The 24,848-nt window shown below is 33.4% G+C and overlaps 1 protein-coding gene across 1 annotated transcript; it reads left to right on the top strand.

Annotated features, from left to right (window-relative positions):
• Window positions 1-1,827: 1,827 nt before the first annotated feature.
• LOC138320752 (EGF-like domain-containing protein 2) lies at window positions 1,828-24,466 on the top strand. Its single transcript, XM_069263934.1, has 11 exons — window positions 1,828-1,920; window positions 14,728-14,774; window positions 14,968-15,129; window positions 15,390-15,500; window positions 19,829-20,034; window positions 20,478-20,626; window positions 21,252-21,394; window positions 21,591-21,675; window positions 22,318-22,519; window positions 22,797-22,932; window positions 23,234-24,466. The coding sequence occupies exons 2-11, from the start codon at window positions 14,735-14,737 to the stop codon at window positions 23,425-23,427; spliced, it is 1,428 nt and encodes a 475-aa protein (XP_069120035.1). The 5' UTR covers window positions 1,828-1,920; window positions 14,728-14,734; the 3' UTR covers window positions 23,428-24,466.
• The last annotated feature ends 382 nt before the right edge of the window (window positions 24,467-24,848 follow it).

Raw genomic sequence — 24,848 nt, 5'->3', positions numbered from 1 at the left:
GTTATTTTTCAAAGTTACAAAAGACACGAACATTAGTAACTTTAAAAAATAACCTACGAGTATGGAATAAATTCAATATTCAACAACCATGAATAGCGTGACCTGTTTCTACTACAATCATTTTCGTTTTAGCCGACAGACATACGGCAGGGATACGGTTACGTGTATTTACCGAAATATGCAAATAAGGTGTAGTAATATTTTTATCGGGAAAGAGACACTGATTAGTATTCAAAAGTCATCGTTTGATAAAGAATCCATCGATATCAAATTAATCTAATTGGGAATATCCTTAGGGTTAAATAATACCCATTTAACGTCTTATTGAGTTTAAATCTTCATAGCTGCTTCCAGAATGTAAAACTCAATGTCGGACTACATGCATACATGTAAAAGCATTCGCATGACACGGCATCGTCTATTTCCCGTAAGATAATCATCAAGCCATTCCCACCAAGATCGAGTTCTAAGAAACTCTTCAGTAAAATACTTGTCCATCAAAATGTATTGTGAGTACTTATGGCCAATTCAACATGTATGATAACGTAACGTATTTTGACACAACGTCCACGACGAATACGCTTTCCAACAGCAGTTGTGGACGTCAAGCGGCGATCCAAACTTAGAATGACGTCATTTGAATATTGATGACGTTGACAATGATGACGTGACACTGAAATATAAGTAGTTCGGTCAAAGTTTACTGTGTCAACCAATCAGAATACGTACAGAGTTTATATCACGTGTGGTAAATACATATTGCTAATCAAAAGCTGCAGTGTTTTATTTAATGTCCTGAGAGTTGGATAACACCGTCTTTTGTGGTAGAAATGCTCATTTTCATCGGTAATTATATTTTCGCGAATTACGCACTTGACATACTGCGCTAAGATGTGATGGTACGTATCGTATCTTCTACAACGTTCGTACAATCTTCATTATGAATGTACGAATTCATCAATGTGTTAACCAGTTCAAAATGTGCTAAAATTTGATTGTGCTAAAATACGTTTACAAGATATGTTGAATTTTTCTCACAATCGTTTTCAGTTTGTGAATAAAACAACTTGTAAATGAGATTGATGTAACTATTTAGAACGTTAAGGAGTAGTTAATGGTTTCAGTCAATACTTTCAGTGACGTCTTCGAAGCCATAAAGGTGGTACATAAGGTGAAAACATAAGAAGCGTCTGTTTATTAGGTAATATAGCAATAATTCACATGTATTCGAATCGTGTATTTGAACGTTATTCACGACCCAAATTTGGAAACTACAACCATTGTTTATAATGATTTTAGGTACATGCACAGTATAGAAATACACTTATTTTTGATTAAATAGCCGAATTAATTTGAGCAATACTATTTAACCCCCTCGCCATTTTCCCATACATAATATAATTTAAACGAACTAAAACAATAAAATAGCTTACTAGTGTAAGCCTAATCAAAATCCATGTAAATAGTATGACGTGAATTGGTGAAAAAATACATCTCACACTCCCTATATAAGGCGGAGCTGGTCTAAAACAAGACTTTGCGCATAAAAATAAAAACATCTGATTTTTTAGTTGACGTTGTATGACGTTAATATTTTACACAGAGCAATCAGCGACATGTAAGCGACAAATAAAATTGTTTGATAAATATTATTTTACTTTTTTTTTATTCAATAAAACATTTAAACATGGTTTTTTCCTAAGAATTTGGACTGTTCAAAATACAAATAATATAAACAATATGTCACGATATTAATAAGAATGACCAGCCGCGTGGAACCAGTATTGTTTCGTATGACACGAGGGCGTTGTCGGATGATAAACGATGGATATTTACATGCACAAGATATTAAAATTAGTTAGGCTTATAACGAGACCATCACACAAACGTGCCTCCATTTCCAGTCTGTATCTCAGACAGGTAAGTTATCATTTACTTATCATTCTACATGATAATCTTTTTACGGTCTTAATTGAATCATTATCTTATCATTATTATATTGACAAGGTTATTCGTATTGAAAATCAATTTGAACAGATATAGACAAAAGCACTTCTCTTCAACTTACCACACTCTATGTTGAACTGCACACAGATGATAGGATGCATTGTTAGTTGGACATTTTAATTATATAAACGGTATATATTGTGCAATAATAATTAGGTCATCATCAGTTGTTGTTTGGCTTGACGTCTAATATGAATGTTACAAACTTATAAAGGTCCACCATAGGTCACCGCCGTGATGACAATGTCAGCAAGTTATTGGCATTATTCCTATACAGTATACGTTAAAAAGATAACAATGTGACCGCTATTGTATAAGAAACGTTACACAATTAAGACAGATAATATGAAGTAAATAATGCATTTAACGTGATTCGTCAGCGATGTACCACTCAAGTGTATGTCATATGTTGCATGTTTAGCGTAAGGTGTATATATTTAAATTATGAGGAAAAAAACCATTTCTCATTTTCAATGAAAATACAAAACAAAAATGATAAATGCTGCATTATTGGTAGTTTTAGTGACAAAACGTCGTTGTAACAGGTCCACATTCTTGGAGACAATACGTGCGAAATAATCAGTGAACATTTGATGTGAGGATGCCATTACCTAGGTATAACATCTATCACTCTCCTCCAAAGTAGGCATTCACTACTACTTCAGGCTGCACTAAAAGACATTAATCTTTAGTGTCCTTAACGCCCAATCTTACCCTACCTAGACATCTAGTACATAGTCAATCAAAATAAAAAAGTAATATTGTTAAACGTCTCATAACAAAGGTAATTGTCAGTGAAATGAATCACACAAATCCGCGAGTTTTATTTTCTGGTGACCTTTCACCTCAAGTAAATATTATGTGGCACCAATGACGAATACTAGAAGGGACAAAGGGATGTGTCGAACACATTGTTACGTGTGTAAAGTGGTCTGTATATTTAAGTTTTGGTATCTTTGTCACATTATTATTTAAAGCACATACTAAAATTATCTTAATGATAAAGTGAAGCCTTCATCAATTTTAAAATTGTCATTTAACAGTTATTACAAAGAAAGTGAACCCTATGTATGATGTCTACTTTACAAGTAGAGGAAGACGCCACCCGGACAAGATATTATCAGGGTTTTGATCATGTGGCTAGCTTGGGGAATCATGATGAGATCAAAACGATATAAAGCTGGTATATAAATAGTCCGAAATAAAAGGCCAAAATGAGTTCAAAGTAAAATAAAAAATCATTTTTTTTGAATATATATTCAGCCACAATAGAGCCTTCTTCAGGTCAAAATAGCACTTACACAACGTGTCACCATGGTACCATAAGTTATGATATCAATTTATTATTAATTATCTTTAAGAAATGTATTTTATCAACATGTTAAGCTTACATAACAGATAACACAAGATTTGCGGCTACGGTTAAAACCCAAAGTGCGATAATCACAATTTTCCATGAAGTGAATATGAATAAAATTTAATGATAATATGAAAAGAAAAAAGTGATACATTGAAAGGCAGTATTTAATTTATGGGATAATCTCTTCAATCAGTTGATATTGTTATTGCCCTTCTTGACTAAATAGTTGCTGCAAGGTCATATTGAAATCTCGATATGTAACCCTTGATAAATCAAAGATATTATTATATCATGGCTGTGGCATTTGGTGACCTATCCCTGTGGTGTATCGAGCATTGACCATCGCTAAGAAGAGACAACGCCTGAACGCGGATGATCAATGGACCGATTACCTGAACATGACGTAATGAACGAGCAAACAAACAATTATCGATATAAACAACACCTAATATAAACATACAAGTAACAAAACGGTTGGATATTGTGGTTTGAGGATGACGTAATTTCTGGTGTTTACCTTCATTTGGTATAGCAGGATACAGCCTTAACTCAAAAAGGGCGTAAACCCAACATTTACAGGCTGATGGATAATTACAGATTAGTCCAGGAAATAATGAACGTAAATAAATAATGAAGTTAATTATACTATTTAACGTGTTAATATTGCTATATATAGCAAGTTTTGTAATAAACATTTCTGCTCCGTTCCTTTCTCTTACATTTTTATTTTGTAATTCGTAAATTTGTGCCATACGAATACATCAATATAAAATTTAAAGCTAAGATGTTTTCTATATCTATTCATTCAAGTGTTTGGTTGCACCCTCAGGTTTCCAAAGAATAACTCTTTCACAAAGTTCTATTGAATACAAACTGATACATTGAAGACTATCACTTTATCATAAACAAATAAGGCCAGGTCAAAGAACAGTCGTTGAGGGGAATGGGATGGCGATCTGTAAAGATATTTTAAACATAAGTAAAAGTCTTAAGCTAGATTATTCAATCATTGTGGTAAATTGTATCATTTGTTCATATTTTAGTTTGAAATAAATTCATTATCAATAAAATACTATGGAGAAATTCTTTTTTATTACCTGAATAATACGCCATATAACATAACACAAACTACTACTAATTCTTATTATCTATTAACCATGTGTTATAATTGTATCAATAACATTCAATCTTACATTACAATAAACATGACATATACCAAACTTAAAATACCATTCGTCTCACAAACACGTCAACTTTCTGCGTAATACAATTCATGGTTATTGTGCTATGATTTCATATATTTTATCTGAACATTTTCTTTGTTAAAAATCAAAACTCGCCAAATGAAGAAAGCTTCTTATAATCGAAAGTGCAAGTTCTCTGTGGGTGTGAGAAATATTTCTGCTAAATTATTCTGGATTCAGGATCACGTATCGGCATTGGCCACATGGGAGATAATGAGAGTAAGCTAGCATTCCCCGGTGGTACCGTGGATGTGGGAAGACAGTAGTTCGTTAATGTCGTCTAAACAGTACACATAGGGACCTTCTAGTATAGACATAGACCCGCATTATCACTGTCGGTATATGTATTCTAATACATTAGGACATAGTTTCCCAGATAACATCTGATGGAACAAATATCCAAAGGAAATAAGCATCAATATATTAACTCCTTAGGGGATCTTTTACAGTTCCAAGCTAAAGAAGGCGTTTACAACAAATATGGATTGTTAGAAGCTAGAGGTACGGAATAAAACCGTAAAACGCTTAAAGACATACAGACAATCCAATATATTGTGTTTACAAAACATGTTTTGTTTATGCAATGTTATTGATTTTTGTAACATATGTTAAAACAATGCCTGTGGCTGGTGTGTGATTGTAATGGCTGTGACAACGTATCCATTACCGGTAGTTCACACAGATCCATAAACCTCCTTAATGTCGTTTTATTTGTTAAATCATTAATAGTGTGATCTTTTCTGTGAAGAGCGTTTTTATTTGAATTTTGTCACTTTGCCTAATAATTAACGTTGGTGTAAAATTGTTTTTGTTGGGAACTTAGTAAAATAATTATTATCTTTAGATTTTTTTTGTAGATTATCTTTTGATTTGTGATCAGTGGCTCATAAGAGTTCAGAAAAAATATTGGTTCGGATGTTGCGGGATGCATGTGGGACCCTCCTAGCCAATGGCCTAATTTTATTTATATTTTTTCGTTGTCCAAATTACAAAATAAATGATGGTTTCAGTGTGATAATTTTATAAAAGTAATGTAATCTGGTAATTTTTTTTTCAATTGTTACATCATTGGTGATATAAAAGAAATAAAAAATATCTTCACGGACTAAAACATATACGTAATACCTATTATCTTCTCTGCTATTGTCTGTTTTGTCATCCTTCCAAATACAGTGTTAAGACGCTGCCAAATGTTGGTGGGTTGTCATTGCTATATCAGTGTACTTGAATAACTTCTAGGGGGTACTCTGAGGTACAGTTACTAAAGTTGTTTAAAGTGATAAACAAATAGTTCTTTTATAAAAACAGATCTAAAGACAGTAACGTCTACATAGAAGGTAATATGTACACCATGATAAGTAATGTGCTGTATAGATTATGACTGATAATCCCCTATATGGTTTTTCTGTGGCTGTCTATGCATTGTGAAGCGTTGCGTTGATGAGTACGTTTAACGCGGTACCGCGCATCAGAAGAGCATATGCTAATTTTTTAAGGAATAAGTAGATTTCAGACAAAACAAGGCCGCTCTCACAGTTTACATTACAAACACAATTTCAAAAACATCTTTATCCCAGTAATACATGGCACTATAAAACGATCTTAGAATGAGTCATGTTTGTAGTTATCCTATAACCTAAACATGTGTATTCCACACCTATATAAATGTCCTTTATCATCATAATGTAATACTCAATACGGGTATTACCGGGGATGGCTGATTTCCCCCAACTGTGGCGATCACGTTTAGAAACGAAAAAAAACACCTATAATGTCTCCTATAGCAGCCTTGATATCTGTGAAATGCTAGGTATACTAATATAATATAACAATAATATAATGTGTTAATCACAACAATTATGTAGCAAGCATAGTGTCACGTCCCTGGAATGATTTGTAAATGCTTTAATCCTGGTAACGTGTCTTCATAGATGTTCGTTGTTTGACCTTTGTTTAAACACAGTTTGACCATTTTGTACCGCTTGCACTTTCTTTGTTATGTCGTGGGAGAAACATGTATTGTTGCGCCGCATATTTTTTTAATATGATTACAATATAGATGTATCTTACAACATGCTGTAAATTTAATAATTTATTGAGTGCTTCATCTCAACAATATATATGTATCTTACAACATGCTTTAGATTTAATAATCTATTGATTGCTTCTTCTCTGTTTCTGATAATGACTGTATATCACGTTATATGTTAGTTTTACCATCGCCAGGGTGGCATATGCTTATTACCTGTTTTATAGTCGAACTAACTCTTACTAAACTTACATTAACCGGACTAAATAAATCATATTTAATTACATGCATGTGTAGATCTCCTTTAATGTCATGGAAAACAAGGTAATGATAGTTAATTAAGTATAAATGATGTATTTCCCCAAAACTTATCAAAATTATTCGGTATGACGAATGTTCTCTTTTTATAGACGAAGGTATTTGTAAATGATATATTAGGGCTAAAAGGGCGTTGATACATTTATCCAGAAACGGAAAATCTTAAGATTCTTAAGAGATTATTAATCTACAAATCTGTTAAATTGAAGGTTGATATATAATTTATTTACCAGTCGTATACAGTCGTTTTGGATACTGTACAAAGTTGCCATGGTGTATCCATTGTTTTTACAAGTTTAGTTTTACATCGATGTTTTGGGTTGTTTTTTAATCATATTTTAATTAACCAATGCTGTGAAAACTATGTAATTGAAACCTACATTAAAGTTGTTGCTGCGTTGAAATTTATTACAAATTAAAACACACTGATAAACCACAAAAAATAAAAGCTATGATATATTATGTTCCAAATTATGAATGAATTTTGAATGAATTATTCGATGATTATATGCGTTTTTAATCATGCTTTTTAATATCATCAAGCATATAATTGTCTGTATAAATTTGTTCCGTATACATCTAAAACATAATTTGGGGTACTGACATCGATTGTCCCTGGTAACATTGTCTACTCAACCTCATGTCCTGGAGAAAATGTCTGCTGCCTACACATACATTTGGAACACTACTAATCTTGTAAAGTCACGGTGATAATAGTTTTGATTTCTCATTATAGTAATTCATCTTCTTATAATTAAACCATTGTGCCTGTCAACACACACTATGATGGGTATGATTAATTAAGACTCAATCATTGACTTATTGGGTAAATGATAACAGCGCAATCATTATACTTAATCATATGCCCCAGGAACAGGTGGTATATGTAAGAGGACAATACATTATATTCCATGGTTCACAGATTTTGGTTAAAATGTATGGGTTATGGTTCAGGGGTTCTATGTAATTATCAGAGGTCAATGATCAGAGACTGTAGGTTTGCTAAAGGCGACTAACCTGAGTTATAAGACACTGTGTCCCTTTACTATAAAAAATCGTCGGTGTTGTATGCCCCCTGACCGTTCCTTGCCATTCAAAAGTCTTAATCCTGATTTCGAGAAGTATATTATACATTTGTATGTCATTTTTGTAATTATATAGTATAATCTAGGATAATAAACTTATTTGTACTTCCTTAATTACCCTTGATTAAGGATACATAAACGATAGACCCAGAAGTATTAAAGGTTATGATATTAACCTTTAGCTTTGCTTTAGTTTAGTGTTGCTAGAAAATTGAAGGCACAGTGATGTTCTTCAAAACCATCATATACATCATTTTTCAGGTCGTTATATTCATTATATTCATTTATTAACCGAATGAAGCTTGAATCTGTATGTTGCTTTACGACCGTTTGCTAGGCGCGTATTGATAATTACTGTTTCAAGTAGGTTTAACATTTAACGCAGTATTTGATTGACGACAAAAATAATTTCATATACCGTTAATTGATCAATAATTGATACTACAAATCCAATCCCTGAATGAGTCAATTAATCTCAATATTAAATATGGTCTGGCTTTCTACTAGTCTTAACTTTAGCATACACTAATGTACAATTACATATTTCCTATTTCAAACACCCAAGAATGCAGATAATGGTACCATAGCACGTCGTTTCGAGACAATAGATATGTTAAAGATGCTCCACCGCTGACAAATGGTATTTTTTCACTATCAAAAACAGGAACAGACGATTTAGTATTTTTCTTCAGTTACAAAAGTTACTTACTTTACACCATTACCACTATTGAAAAGTTTGAGCTTCTAATTTTATTTCAAAATAAAAATATCAAAAATAATCAATTGCATCCCGAAAAAATTCCGCGGCACTATATCCTTTATGGAATGAAGTACTGATTGCGCATGCACCAAAGGCAAAATAAATTATTTCATATTATTTTTTGTTATATTTGTATATATATATATATACAATTAATTAAACACGAATTATTGTTTAAATGATGAATATCATTTATGCTCTGTCGGAGGTGGAGCATCTTTAAATAATTGTTTTATATCATGAAGTGTTAGAATTGAAAGCGTTCTTTTGTCCTTGGCCAGTGATTTAACCTAAAAAAATCATAGTATTTTCGTTTTATATTCCTGAGATATATTTTTAACATGTTGTATAGACGAGGCATTCTTGCATTTCATATTGGTATCTTATAGGGTAATGTATTAACTATATCATAGTGGTGACTAGTTCATATCTAGATGTTTGTATTCATTCATAGATGGGCTTTCCTATTATTATACATGTATATATACAAAATTAAATGCTTAAGACTATGTTCATATGTTAAAGTTCCATCACTAACCTTAATGTTGGGTATTTTCGCGGGGATGATATTTTCACGATTTCGCGGGACGTTGCTATGATCGCGAAAATTTGATCCGCGAAATGTTGAGAAATGATTGCGATTGATAGACTCAGAAAGGCAGATTGCAAAATTTTAAAACAGCCAAAATGATTTTTTTTTCACATTGAAGTAAAATCGCGAAACGTTTGACAAACGTAAATAGCTGGCTATAAGGTATAAAACTAACAGTATTGGCGTGTGGGCGCTTCTGAAAGCATAATAAAGAAAACTGTCATAAGTTCAGAAATTTAAGAGATTTAGAAATCTAGGGAATACATGTATTGTATTGTTTGGTGAACGCAGACACGTTAAAAGAATATACGTCAAACTTGTATCTAAATCCTTCCATGTTTTGTTTCTTTTCGGTAAACTATTTGCCGAGCAAGTATGTGTAATTGTGCGAAGAAATTGAAATATTTGTCTTGAATTTGAAGTTTAAATTGAATCTGTTTTCTATTTATACTGTTGTTGAATGTAAATGGATATCTTGTGCTGTTCGAAAATCAATTATAGAATTCCCTTTACTGTTAATGGCACTGAATCCTTTAACACATTCTATCTAACCATATACAAATGTAGCGGTGGGAGTTATAATTGTAGCTATTAAAATCATCATCACCCACAGGTTTGCTGATACACACTTTGACAGTTAATTGGCGCGTGACTTGAGGAAATGAAGCATTGTTTTACACGGAGGTCCCTTGGTTAAGTAATATATGATGTTGTACATCAATAAATTTACATTTCTAGTTAGTTTATTAACTCAGTTTTTATTGTATCATGAGAGGTTTTGCGTATTCAATATCATAATTAAAGTGGCGTTTGATACCACAGCTGTCATCAAACGAATAGTTTTTAATTTGGACTGATCTTGTTTTATTAAGTTGTGCTTAAGAACACAACACTGTGTGACATACACAGCATTGTTGACTTACATTGAAGCTGCATTCTGATGTTACCATTCGTCACAATGACGGCGTATTGACTTCAGGATTTAACAAATTAAACCATCAAAACGTAAATGGATGCATTAATTATGATAATAAATGTATTCTTTATGAGTCTAGAGGTTACGCACGACCGCAAGGTGTCTGAGTGATAATGTGTATAAAACGCTAGCTGCCCCGCCCGTCTGCGTGGTCCAAGTCGTGTAACGATGGTGGGCGTCAGTCGTGGATGGAGAGGGGGAAACCAATGATAAGTCTTATGAAATTAAGGATTCAAATTACAACCAATACAATATGTTCAGAAGAATTTAGCGAAAGCCTCTACAATTCAAATTAAGCTTTATTGTTTGCTTTTAATCAATGATTTATTTCGACATGAAATAAGAGCAATCAAAGACTCCACCGAATTCCATTCTGTGAAAAAAAATATACACTGATGTTTTTTTTCATTACTTTGATTTATTGTTAGTGTTGACATATTAACGAGGACGGTTGTAATAGTCATGCTGAGAATTATCAGAACATTGAAAATAATTCTGTATTTCACAGTGTGCCTTGAATTTATTTGTCATGGTCCACTTGAGTAGTTTAGTTTTAAAAAACCCAACTTTTTCATGTTTAAGTTATTTGAGTTAACAAGACAACAATTGCCTATGACATTCACAGGAGTAGGTATTGTTTGTGATGACTGATATTGACTGAATAGCCACACAAAGCCGATCTTTGCTGAATACATGTAACATGAAGTACTTGTGTGTATTTCTATCCTGGTTTATGGGTGGAAATTTCAGTGGTATGGCGACGAACAAAAGTCATTGTTACCACAGTAACCACGAAAATAACGATAGTTTTTTCATAAAAAATACTTTATGTTATGCAGTATTTATAATTGATGCTACAGACTAATAGAATCTTACATGGGCTTGTAAGGTGGACAGGGATATATCTCAACCCGAGTGAAAGATTTTGGCTTGTGAACCCGAGGCTTGCCGAGGTTTGATGGTCAAAATCTTTCACTGGGGTTGAGATATCCTTGTCCAACTGACAGGTCCATGTTTGATCCTTTTTCTCCCATACTTTAACGAGAAATGGTGAAGGACGTTGCTGTGCTTAAAAATATATTCCGCATATAATGATGACGTCACTGTCTAGCGCGTGTGAGTTATCTTTTACCTAGCAAACGCGAAATAACCCTGTAAAGTATGGAAGAAATACCTATGAAATCCTAGAAAATTAAATGATTGATTAAAATAGCTTAACTCTAGCTGAGCTTACTGTTGTTCTATACTATAATATATGTAGCTACACAATCAATTTAAGAATGGTTTCATTTTGTTTGAAAGATGGCTTTCAAAACATTCAGATTATAAGATAATAAGATTTAATAAGATTTAATAAGATATTTTATGGACGCAGGCAAGTAACATGCCTCTATGTCCATATCTCATACAATGAAATACAATGAAATAATATCCATGATGGTGGATAAGAGAACAGACGTCAGAGAAAGGACATATTTTTTCACTTCAAATAAATATGATACGTATAAGTAGTTACTGAAAAGGATTATATCTTACGAAACAATTATGCTCCCAGCAGTTTATCCCACATTCATCCATGACGAATATATATGTATTACAATTACATGTATCGGCTTTATACAATATTTATTTATATACAAATTCATAATGTGTTTATCTGGTAGGGATCAACATGTCCGATTATTACCCCCACACATTATCCCGAGGTGTCAAAATAATATACAATGTGTATGGCCACAATTTCAAGACTTTTATGTTTCAACAGTCTCAATACTTTCGGGCGTGGACTTATTCGCCTGGCAGGTATTCATTCGGCTTGGTCACGTATATATATTATATTTATATCAGTACAGATAATTCATACAGTAACCTGTTTAACACTTAATAAATGTTTCTATTTACATACATACTTACATCACGGATACATCTATTGTAAAAAGTGAAACAGCTAGAACTGACACATATGTTCATTACCATTCTGACGGAACTACTGTTTATAGCTTTAGCCTACTTCTGTTCAGCATATCAAGTAAAATAACGTCTGCCTACTATTCCTCTACTATCAAGCAGAGCTACAAAACACATTGAAGTCCTTTTCCGAAAAATATTAAAGTAAAAATTCAGTTTGTCATTACCAAGCTGTTTGTTCATTCAAATACAAATCTCATCATAAAACGTTAGAATTACGGAGGTTACCCTGATATGATCTTAAATAAAATAGAACATATGGATAGTACCTTATAATTGTACCTTTTGTCCCAACGAACCTTATATTTTTAAAGTTTATGTTTTATGCTTTTGCATAGCGCACAACATAAACAGAACGGAACGACTGGTTTGCCCGTTATCAGTACAATGTGACCGGTAGTGTGTCTCTGTCGGCATGCTTCAATGCAGATAGCATAAAACGGACAAGAGTTCCACAATTACCAGACGACACAAAACGATTATACCGCAGCCTTCCACTGCATACATATATTTACATACACAAATAACTGTATATATGGAAGATGTCTAGGGGCTGCGGTGGCCGAGTGGTCAAGATGTCTCGACACAGGCCCTCCAACTCTTAGTCACCAATTCGAATCCCATGTTGGACAGTATCATATATAATAAAACAAAAACCAAACATTTAATGACCTTAACTGTAATTAGCATATAAAGCACAATCAACCAACCAAATAGAAAACCATGTATCAAGTTAAACATAGTGTTAATTTGTTTATATGTCAATACAATAAAACAAATTAGTACCATAGACATACAGTTTTACCAGTAATTAACAATATTAACAATGATAGGAGGAATGCGTGAATTAAGACGACTGTTTGCTTCTATTTGATGGATTAGATATATATCAGGAAGTTAATGCTAATTTTGATTTCATTAAGGAGCATTTTTCTTTGTTTTCACACCTGCACAGTAGACTGCTCAAGGTAATTACAACGCAAAGTAGTCTCCAAAGGGGAATACAGAAAGGCTTAAACACGTTATGTGTGAAATGATGGACTATATCCCATTGAAATGCAAATAAAATGCAAACTAGTGCAAAAAATATCCCAACAATGGGAAATATCGAGATACTGGTTTTATCGTGACTTGTGCACTATCGTTCAGTCTCGTTGTAGACAGTACACATAAGGATTCGCGTTGTTGTTGCAAATGTGCACATTAAACATCTCCGTGATCAATTACCTCCGTCAGACGAGGAATTACATTTCACTCAAAACTAATATCAAAGAAAGGATCAGAAATCTGTGATCTGGTATTAACCCTTTATTCCCCCGATATATTGCATATTTCACGATAATAAAGTTCATGTCAAAACATTTCATCGACCATATTGATTAGTTTTATTAGGTATACAATGTATACTATATTAATGATTAATAATATAAACCAAGGATGATCTATATTATACATGGTTGTTCATTTTTTTGTATTATTACTATTCCGAAATTCTTCAAACCATGAATGAATTTACGGGTTCGTACATACATTACATTTTAATGGCTGATTTATAGATCCATGGAACATTAATAATTCAACTTAATTCTATATAACAATTCAATAAGTATACTCCTTCGAATGAAATTCCATACTTCATTACTCTGTTTAATCGGACAGTTACTATAAATTATTTCGTCTTTTGTATTTTTTATATTTCCATGTCATAGTAATGTTTGTTAAATGCAATATTGAATAGTTTAATAAAGGAATTATATTTTACTGTTACCATTAAAAAATGCAATTTTAAGCTCATATACGTAGCACACAGGGGTATAGCAAATAGAGAGGGAGAAGAAAAAAGAGAAAATTGACACACAGCCCCTGAGTAAGATTATGGAAGGCAACGTAATGATAATGACTGTGTATTTATCTATACAGTAACGTAAGAAAATATTGCTTCTATTTTTTACCGTGGTATGATCAATTGTTTTCAAAAGTCATTGTTAGACAGGAGAAAACGATTTCGTGTTATTTATGGGAATATCTCCGCCGTAAAAATTGGTCTGATGGTCATATTACATGACGTATTACATTCTGACGTCTTGTAATGTATGTTTTATTGTAGCTTATATTTTTATCGATCTCTAGCACCTTACAATGGAAACAAATATAGTTTCAACATTTCGTTATGTTTCAGAGGTAAGTGTACCAAACCACTAACTGATTGTAGAAAGGCTACACGGTCAAACTTTAATTGCCCATATAAAATAGCTCATTAGACATTAGAACCTCTGTAAAACTGCCCATCTACGACCCCAAAGTGGGTTCATGAAACAAATGATCCAAACGGGAATAACACTACAGTACATTACTATTTTGATAACGCTAATTTGTTTCTATTTTTAGATTTAAGATGTTTCGATCAGGGATACTCGTGTTATGTCTGTTTTCTGGTAAGTTACTTAAAATTACCTCGAAGTGCTGCATTTTCTTCTCCTGATTTGTATCTACTGGAAATTGTCGATTTTTTTTAATATCAATTCAATTTTGTTAAGGAAAGTAGAGCTAATAAATCGGTGTTCGAAAAATGTTTTGTTTCTTGTTTATTAACAGTGCATTATTTGAAATAACTGTTTCTCATTCCAGTTCTACACCTGACGTTTGCGCAGGACATGACCGCGAATACAGAGGAGAATCCATATAATTGTCGTCGTCGAGGGTATGAATGCAAGAACGGAGGCACATGCCAGGATGGGACATGCGCATGTGCCCCTGAGTATACATCGTATGACTGCGGGGTCGCAATAGGTAGGTGATATACTAGGTGTTGTACATGTGTCTGTGAATTATAACCTCGTTCGTTTATATTCAATTAGTGGCTAAACAGACAAGAAATATGTCTTTGATAGTTAAAAGAGATCATTTGAATCGATGTCAGAACATAATCATATAATGACGACACGAAAAAAAGAAGAAAGAAACGATGATTTAGAGTTTTTGCTTATTTCTTAGAAATAGTCATGGATTCAAAGCATTTGATGTTTATTTTTGTGATTTTTTGGTTCCAGCTGAACAAGATTGCGTGGATGATCCATGTTCAAATGGAGGTATTTGCTACAATACCGACACGTGTTACTGTCCTGTGACACACTATGGTCCCACCTGTGAGACGGAGACAGGTGAGCCACGTATAGTACTATCTACTCTGTTATATAACCATAAGCTTAGCCATTGATGTATTCAAACTATTCTTGTCTAAAGCTTCTACTTCCAATTCTGTATTCGCACATTACACAGTTATCTACCTTTGTGGGTAGGTATTGATTGTGACATCATGTGTTTGCGAGCGTGACATCATATTTTTCAGAGAAAATGACGTCAATTTCGTTCACAAGATAATTACGTCACATTCGATTCCAACTTCCATTGAAGGTAACTCTCTGATATGCAAAACCAGAATAGTCACATTATATTTCATTCTGAATCATTTCATTTGTAACTTAACTTCATCCTATCGATCATTAGTAATTTAACACTTGTGCTTGTATTTCACACTGTACGCTAGTTCATAGAATAATGTACCTTATATTCCGTTATATACTTATTAATAATATGATTATAATACAGCATCGCTTGCATGAATTATATTGGTCATATACAAAAAGATATGCAGATGAAATTATTATGTAGAATTGTAGATGGATATGCTCAAACACTTGATTATCGAACCAGTCCAGTCAATAGTGCGGAATATTTTATTGAAAGTGGAAAAGATTTTCTTTTGATTTATGATATAAGCGTTCACTCGTTGGGGTTAGATGGAAAGATTTCAATGTACAGGTAGATGATATGTACGGATAAGTTCATTGGCCATCCTTACCCCTGTAGTCGTTATAACGAGACGTTACAATAGGAACTATGACACTTACCTTACTCACTGTATAATGGGCAACAATGGTCATTCAAATTAGTAAGGGGACGCTATACATTCGACAAACTCATATACTTTGGTTTTACTATAATATGTTCAGTTTTTGTCCCATTTTATCGATATCATAGAACTGATGAAACTTAGAAAACAAGCAAATCGATCTACGCATTGGTATCTTTCCGCAAACACGTCTTGGCCAATGAGGAGCCATAAACTGATCGGGAGTGAGATTCAGACACATGACCCAGGGCTAACCTTAAGTGACTTGGCTGAATCAGGATGACATAGACATCATCTGGTTGAGTTCAGGTCTGAAATTAATCAGTGTACAAAACGAGTAGACTAGACAACAAACCCTTCTGTCAGCTATAACAATGTGTTAGTTGATACCCAGTGGACTGTATTTATTGCCATCAACCATATATTCTCAACTATTATATTCTTAATTGCGATACAATGGAATCAAAAAGTGGATGAGCATATCTTCTTAAAATAAGAAATACGGTAAAACCTCGCTATGTCAGATGTCTTTATTTATTATCTTTGAACAATCTTATATATGTCATAAAAATACATTCCGTATGATTTGAAGAAAACAAGTTTAAAATTCAAGGTATACACATGAGAAAGTTGATATTTCTTATAAAACGATGGATATTATCGAGGTTTTACAGTTTTACTCATTTGTTAACCAGCATGTTTTAATTAGAAAAGCTTTTTTCGTTTTGTGGGTGTCGATGCTCTTTTCTAATTTTAGATAGTACCCAGTATAAGGCGAGAACCGAACGACAAGCAGGTTCCGGCATGCGTTTATTTCCATGGTTACCTGTTTTTATAGCCCCCAACACCAAACAATGTAAAATCATTTTGTAATACATTTTACTTCATAAACAAATACTTTATTTGTAGAAATATAAGGTGTCGGCCGTGTTTGTGTATCCCTGTTCAACAGGAGAGGAGAACATGTAGCGGTCTGATCGAGGTTCGAACCAGGGACCTCCGAACCCTTACCTCATGCTCTAGCGATAGAGATACCTGGTCACCGATGATCGATTCACTCCCCCTCTTTTCCCCAAGCTTTCTCCCCGATGACACAACAACTTAAAGGTTCACATATTCCACTGCGTAGCTTATCTTCAATGCTTAAAATAGGTTGGCAAGCTCACCAGTTAATATTGTAATAGAATTGAAGAGAATGTGACAACCATACTGGGTTTCGAACCAGGAACTTGTTTTTTTTAATTGTTACTGTTAATGGCCTTAATTTGTGTCATTCAAATATTATCATTATTGAATACATGTATCCAATATATTTTGAGACATTTAATAGAATTGTTTATACTTTACATTCCAAACCAAACACTCGATACTATAGGGGTTATTATCACAGTCGTCGTAATTCAGAAATCTGCCTACCTAAATTTGTTGAGATGGGTATATACGTAGTTCGTTGAGTAAAAAAGTGTAGTTGTTAATAAAAAAGGAGTAGTTTTTCATTTGTTTACATAAAATAAAATGTGAGAATTGATAACAACTATTTTTAGTGATATAATACTTTAAAAAAAATAATTTTGAAACATGTTTTGTTTTATCATGTTTAATGTCTTACTATCAGACAGGGTCACTTAAAGACCCTACCCTCCCCATGTATATCAACAATTTATAGGTGTTCTTTTTACAGAACAACGTTTACGCTTAAATATTGCGTTCACGTTGAAATCCTATCTTCCGACAATACCGTATTTTGTCAAATATTTCAAGGTAAGAATTATTATTTGGGCAACTGGATTAAATCATAGAATATGAAAAGCATAATTCCAATTAAGATGTTTCATAAACATAATGGACCATTAGGAAGTACAAGTGGCTTGTTTCCATTTACACTCGTCACATTCACATTTGAATGCAATGCTTTCCATATAACTTTACTAATGAATATTTAATGTATGCATGTGTAATAAAATATTTCTAATTATGATATTTATAATTCACTTCCTTGTGTAAAGTGATAAGCATTCATGTGAAGTTTGTTCTAATTAAACATAATTAGAGTTTTTGCGCAAAACATAATTAACTTTTTAGTTGAAATGGCTTACCACCTTAGTGAAGTGAAGGTGTTACAGATTTTAATTAATGTACATTATAATTTGGAGTCGACATAGGCGTGTAGAGATGCTCGTAATTACAAAGCCATTTATGGCAACACTAATTATATCTCCCTATGATACATTGTCAGTTTCGCATTATAAAAAAAGCTGGACATCTGTTATCTACATTAAAAAATAAATAAATATTTAACTAAGTAATAATAATGAAAATATAAAATAGTTTTTGAAGATCATGGAATATGTGGTACACATGAAAACAACAAAAATGTAAAAAATGAAAGGATATAAAAAACACCAAAAACAACAAAATATTTTGATTTTTATCTATGAATAAAAGTTCTTCATCCATAACGTATATCAGTTGACTATGATGTAGTTCCTTTAAAACCTAAGAATACAATAATTTAACAATTTGTTTAAGATGAATTATTTCATGTCGTGATGTGCTCAATACTTTTGGTTACAATTCATTTTGCATTCTTCTTCTCGCAACAGTATTTCAGAAGTGATTGATGATCAATTATCTGTTTCTTTTCAAATGCACCATAATATGATTTATTTGATTTTATAGACAAATTGACAATTGCGGATTGTTACAAATATTTAAATATCACAAATAGTGTATGATAAAACACATCACAGCAGTGTCGGAGGAATGAATCAACTTACGATCAAAAGGGACCATTCTATTTCATGTTATAGTGTTTTGACCTAAGACATTTATCAATTTACAACGGATACAAATAAATCAGTTGACTAATGGGTGTATACAGTCATTTAGGCAACGCAATTGGCGCGTTCGTCACCTGTGTACATCTAATAATACAGCAGGTATGATATGACATATGCCTGAATATTTACATTTCCGCTTTCAGTTTGCTATTTGATCTTACGTTTATATGTGACGTTTATACTCATACATAAGTTACTCTCGAGAATAGGAACAAACTGCCAGCCAATGTTCTCAAGTTAATCAAATCATTACATGTGTAGAATATTTGAATTGATTTTTTTTTGCAAAATCTAGATCCGTTGTTACATATCAATATCCTGTTGAAATAATACATTTGTATGATGGTTTTTGTATTCGAAATAAGTATTGACTATTCATTCATTGTCAATAGGTTTGTACACATCTCAAAATGCGACTTATACAATAGTACACAAACAAACTTCCTTATCGATTATTACATAACGTGTCACAATATAATGGTTCCTCTGCGGTATAGATGATGGTTACAAGTAGCGTTTTTAGGAAACTTCATGGAACTGTGTACCAATCGCCCATGTTTAAACGCACTCAAAAAGTATATTTATTGATCAAATACTTCGGGTGGCTTTATGTAAATGTTATATCTATGTTGTTATGTACGACAAAAACAAATAATGATTCATATATATTTATAAAAGATCACTATTTCGCCTCAGAGCTAAATACAGCAATCAGCCAACTAAAGATTCCTTCCAGATACCTGGGAATGTCTCGGTACGGATATGAAGATCAGTATGATGGTTCCAGAAGGGTTCAGTGGCGCCATCTATGGAGCGACTTCCCGGACAGACTGTCGATTCCAGGAGGAGACAAGTGATGTGGAGGGCTACCGTAAATTCACATCATCCGTTGGATTCGATAACTCCACATGTGGTGCTACAGAAGTTCAGGACTACCCAATGGTAGGTAATGCTGAAAGGTCAAATCAGAAAATAAACAGTCTGTTAGTATGATAATCTGATGCGCATTGATTTAATCCAAAATAAGTTTTTAATAGTTTCCAGTTTATCTCTCACGAATACTTTTTCTTTACTGGTAACAGCAAGTACACCATCCGCATTACATTATATGATAGCTATTATTTTCATTGCTTTAGAGTGCATGATTGCTTATCAGGGAGTGAGTAGTAAATGTGGATACTACAGTACAACAGTAGTGTTATATGATTTTTGCATGTTGTTTGTATTACCTCAATATTGTTAGCGAAATGAGAAAGTCAAAACAAATACCAAATACAAAAAATATTTTCAAACAAACTTTTAACAGAACCTGTGTGTTGATTATGTCTGATAGTCAATAATTTAATTTACTATGCCATTCCGTCACGTAAATGTTTCCATTCCAGACAGGAGACATCACCTACATCACAGACATAGTGGTAGGATTCCATTCATTTATCCAGACCAGAAACGATCGTATCATCACGTTCAACTGTACACATCCCGCATCAAACGTCTCCATGGAAGCTGATATGGACAGCTCCATTAACCAACGGTATGTAACACCCTGTACCTTCTCTGGCCATATTTCAGTTATAATTAGTAATATGCGATCTGACTACATTTTGTGACCCTGGCTGTTAATAGGACGTTGATCTATAAAACAAACAAGCAATATTACATTTTACATATAGTTGCACATATGTAGTTATATAATTGTGTATGGAGAAAGTTCTTGATTTGCTACGGGAAATTTCCACGTATTGCAAATTAGATACAGTAAAATTTATATAGGGTTTCTATTTCTTTTGTCTATATTCCGAATACAATGGGTTATTTAACTTTTCACAAAAAACAACTAGGAGGTTTGTTGCTCCCAATGATCGGAAAGATACTAGCTGGCAATCAAGCCGCCTGCGCGTGACTTTGCATTATACATTTTGTATGATCCCACATTGAATAACTTCATGTGCAAGTGGTAGTACCTGGCGTGGCTATAGTAAATATGTTTGTAACTATCTAGCGATCGATCATGAATGTTATGAAAGTCAATAATCACGTTTGAAAAACAAACGATTATCAGTGTTCGCCGAAATTAATTTGACCGCGAATACACCGATGTTTAATTCTCCGACGATATACCTATTGCGCTAACCATTATTTTCCGCTTTTGTTTACAGTGGAAATTTGACCAGAAATGAGGAGAAAAAGACTTACTCTCCTGTGCGATTCCACTTCCTCGACGATAACCAGAACGTTCTGGCACGAGCTCTTTTCGTAGGCGAGAAATTCACCAACATGGTCTATCTAACCTCAACTGACGGTAAATATCAGTGTTTAATAATCACAGAATGTTATCATTAAACGTTGATTATCCATGTAATTAGTGAGCGAGTGTGTGTTTTGAGTAAGTTATTGGACTCTAAAATATTAGAGATGGCATCTTTATTTTTAAATAAAGTGTATTAAATGTTCCACGAATCTGATATATGAACCCTTCGATCAACATTCTGTTCCAGTATACACTGCACTCCTGTTGGAAAAATGCGTCGCCAATAACGGCGAAGAAGGAACACAGACTGAGGTCGTGCTTTTAGACAATGGGTACGTATTTGAAATATATATGTTTCACTAGCAGATACATGTACCATAGCGTCTCATTCGGCCTAAGCTTTCCAGTATTATCAAAAGTGTTTACATCAGTGATTATATGTTCACCAGAATGATTATGTAAATACCAGCATCCAATTCATAGATTCAGAATAAAGACTGGACACGCATTTATACACATATCATTTTGTTATTCTGTATACAAGTTTTTTCTGCTAACCTCCATTGTGTTGTGGTTATATTTTTCAATGGCATCACGATAGGAATTAATCATTTTAGAGCACGATTATAAAATGTTCAGAGTAAGCATATTGATGGCAGTGCATTTTAAGTAAATGAAATAATATTAAAAAAATGTTCTCACTTGAATTGACATTAACTCAGAATTAATAATAAAACATTCCACTATATATAAAGACTCTATAGACAGGTTTACGTGTAAGACATTTCGCGTGTGTATAGTGTCAGAACGTACAAAGTCATAGACCAACAGTGTGTCGTGGCACTACCCACATTGGAACGCTTTTTGAAGATCATTGCGTTTGATTATATCAATTTAATTATTTATATTTTTTCTGGTTATACTGGAATACAAAGAGGAATGTTTATTATTTAGTGATATCTTTATCTTTATAGGTGCCCAACATCTGATGGAAACCTTGTGATGCAAGACCCCCCAGGCCAAGTGAAGATGGATTATACGCCGCCCGATTTCACTGCCCCCATCCCAGCCGCTGCCCTCCACATGCTTGGTTTCCGGTTCTACGATTCCAAACAGGTTTTCATCCAGTGTGTTGTAAAGATATGTAAAGCCGAGGATGAAGCCGCTTGTGAAGTAGTAAGCAATTTTTTTTCTCTAATGTTTTGTCAAAATAAATAAAAAATAGATGTACGAAACTAGAATAATGCCAAGTACATACATTCATGACTTTACGATGTACATAAACGGTTCTTCAGTGTACAAGTCTAAACGTAACCATCTGGAATATATCCAATCGTGTACTGTCAACTTTTGAAACCATGGGATTTTGTTTTAGATTTCTATAACCATTTTGCATTATTTTGTAACATTATTACGTAAAAGTTTTACTTACCATTATAAACTTGTTTTATAGCCCAGTTGTAACGGACAAGGAGTGGCCAGAAGACGTCGTAGTGCTGACGATCATAGCAACAGTACAGATGAACACACAGTGTCCGCGTTGTTCACTGTACTTGAGAAACCTATTGTTCTACCCAAAAAGGAAACAGGTAATAACAAACAAAATGTCAATACTATAAACTTGGTCATCTAGAACATAAGTTGGAAATCATTCTTAATTAATCCATGATATTTTTTATGATAATTCTTTAAAAGGAATATTCTTATTTTCTCATAATTACAATTATTTTCTGGTTGGAAAATATTGCGTACATTTATATTTGAAAGTGGCTTCATGAAAGATATTCGATAATGATCATTTACTTTTCAAGACTCATTGAAAAACGAAATAACATTTGTAATCATATCATTAATCGATATGATTAAGTATACTCAATGTTCTTTTTTCAGCCGAAGCAGAGTCCGACTGTTTCCGATCTAGTGAAATCATCATTGTTATCATTGCTATGTCAGCACTTGTGTTGGTGATGCTGGTGGCATGTATCGTCCTAGCAACGCTCATAGTACGCTCACGGGGAAAAGTACAGAAATTAGTGGAGAATACACACGGAATTCACATACCACGGGCTAAACTAACATTGTAGATAACTTACACAGTATCGTCATATAGTCAATATATAAAATATATACTCAAATGTTAGTTAATAATATCCATTATTGTAAACAACGAACACCACGAAAGCGAGCCCGCACATTCGCCAAGACGTTTGATCAAAGTGTGTGGTTGAGATTGTCTACATCTACCTGTATTCGGTAATACATACTTCAAAGGAAACAATAACTAATTTCGTAATGAACCACCAATTCATATTTCAGAGTATTAGTAAGGCACACAGATTTTATGATCTGTATATTATTTTTAATATGCACTAGATTGTCACGTGTGTGAGAGACAAGAAGGAAAGAAATAGACGAAGATCAATATAATACAGAGACAGTTAAAAAGGAATGTTATGAGGTGTTTAACACTTCAGAAGCATGGACTCGAGGACATCACTTTTTGATATTGTGTGTATATCGGAATGAATTGTGAAATCATTTTATTTTCATGCATGGAAGCCATGATGTATATTCGCAGCGTGGTTTGTGTTTTAATTGTGATTAAAAAACACATTTCAAACTTTTCGAACGGTTGTAGCACAAATGCCTTCAAGATAGGTAATAAATTTAAAAGGTACATGTATAATTGATTGCATTTCAAAGCACGACAGCATGGAAACAAATTTCAGTATAGATAGATTATTTTTAAATGTTTAGCCACAATAAAGAGGAAAAGGTAGCATGAAAAATTATCTATGCATATTTAGACTTACGCATATAGTATGAGTCTTATGATATATACTGGAACATCATGCATACTATGTGTAAATATCAAACATAACATTCATTAAATAGATAAGTACCAAACACCCAACCGCAATACTGTGTGCATTATTACATTATTGAGTAATTTATAAACTGTCATTTCCTATTTGTACAGTATACAATGTGTTTTATGTACTCCCGTTTTAGATATTTTGTATGTTTACTTAATCCTAACTGGATTGTTTAAACTTAACATTTATTTTATCAAATTATTATCTGTTACTTTTTACTTAGAAAATAAATAACATAGAATAGAAATGATAGGTGTCACTTTTCTATCATGGGTCCACTCACTGCGAATACCATATGTAATGGGCCTATAAAGCTCTAGCATGGGTCAACTCACTGCGGATACCATATGTAATGGGCCTATAAAGTTCTATCATGGGTCCACTCACTGCGGATACAATATGTAGTGGGCCTATCAAGTTCTATCATGAGTCCACTCACTGCGGAACGCTCGTATCATGGGTCCCTATAAAGCCACGGACTGCGGATACCATATGTAGTGGGCCTATAAAGCTCTATCATGGGTCCACTCACTGCGGATACCATATGTAGTGGGCCTATAAAGTTCTATCATGGGTCCACTCACTGCGGATACAATATGTAGTGGGCCTATAAAGTTCTATCATGGGTC

This window comes from Argopecten irradians, chromosome 4, assembly GCF_041381155.1.
Source record: "Argopecten irradians isolate NY chromosome 4, Ai_NY, whole genome shotgun sequence".
NCBI classification, from domain to species: domain Eukaryota; kingdom Metazoa; phylum Mollusca; class Bivalvia; order Pectinida; family Pectinidae; genus Argopecten; species Argopecten irradians.
This window is presented reverse-complemented; position numbering and strand designations above follow the sequence as displayed.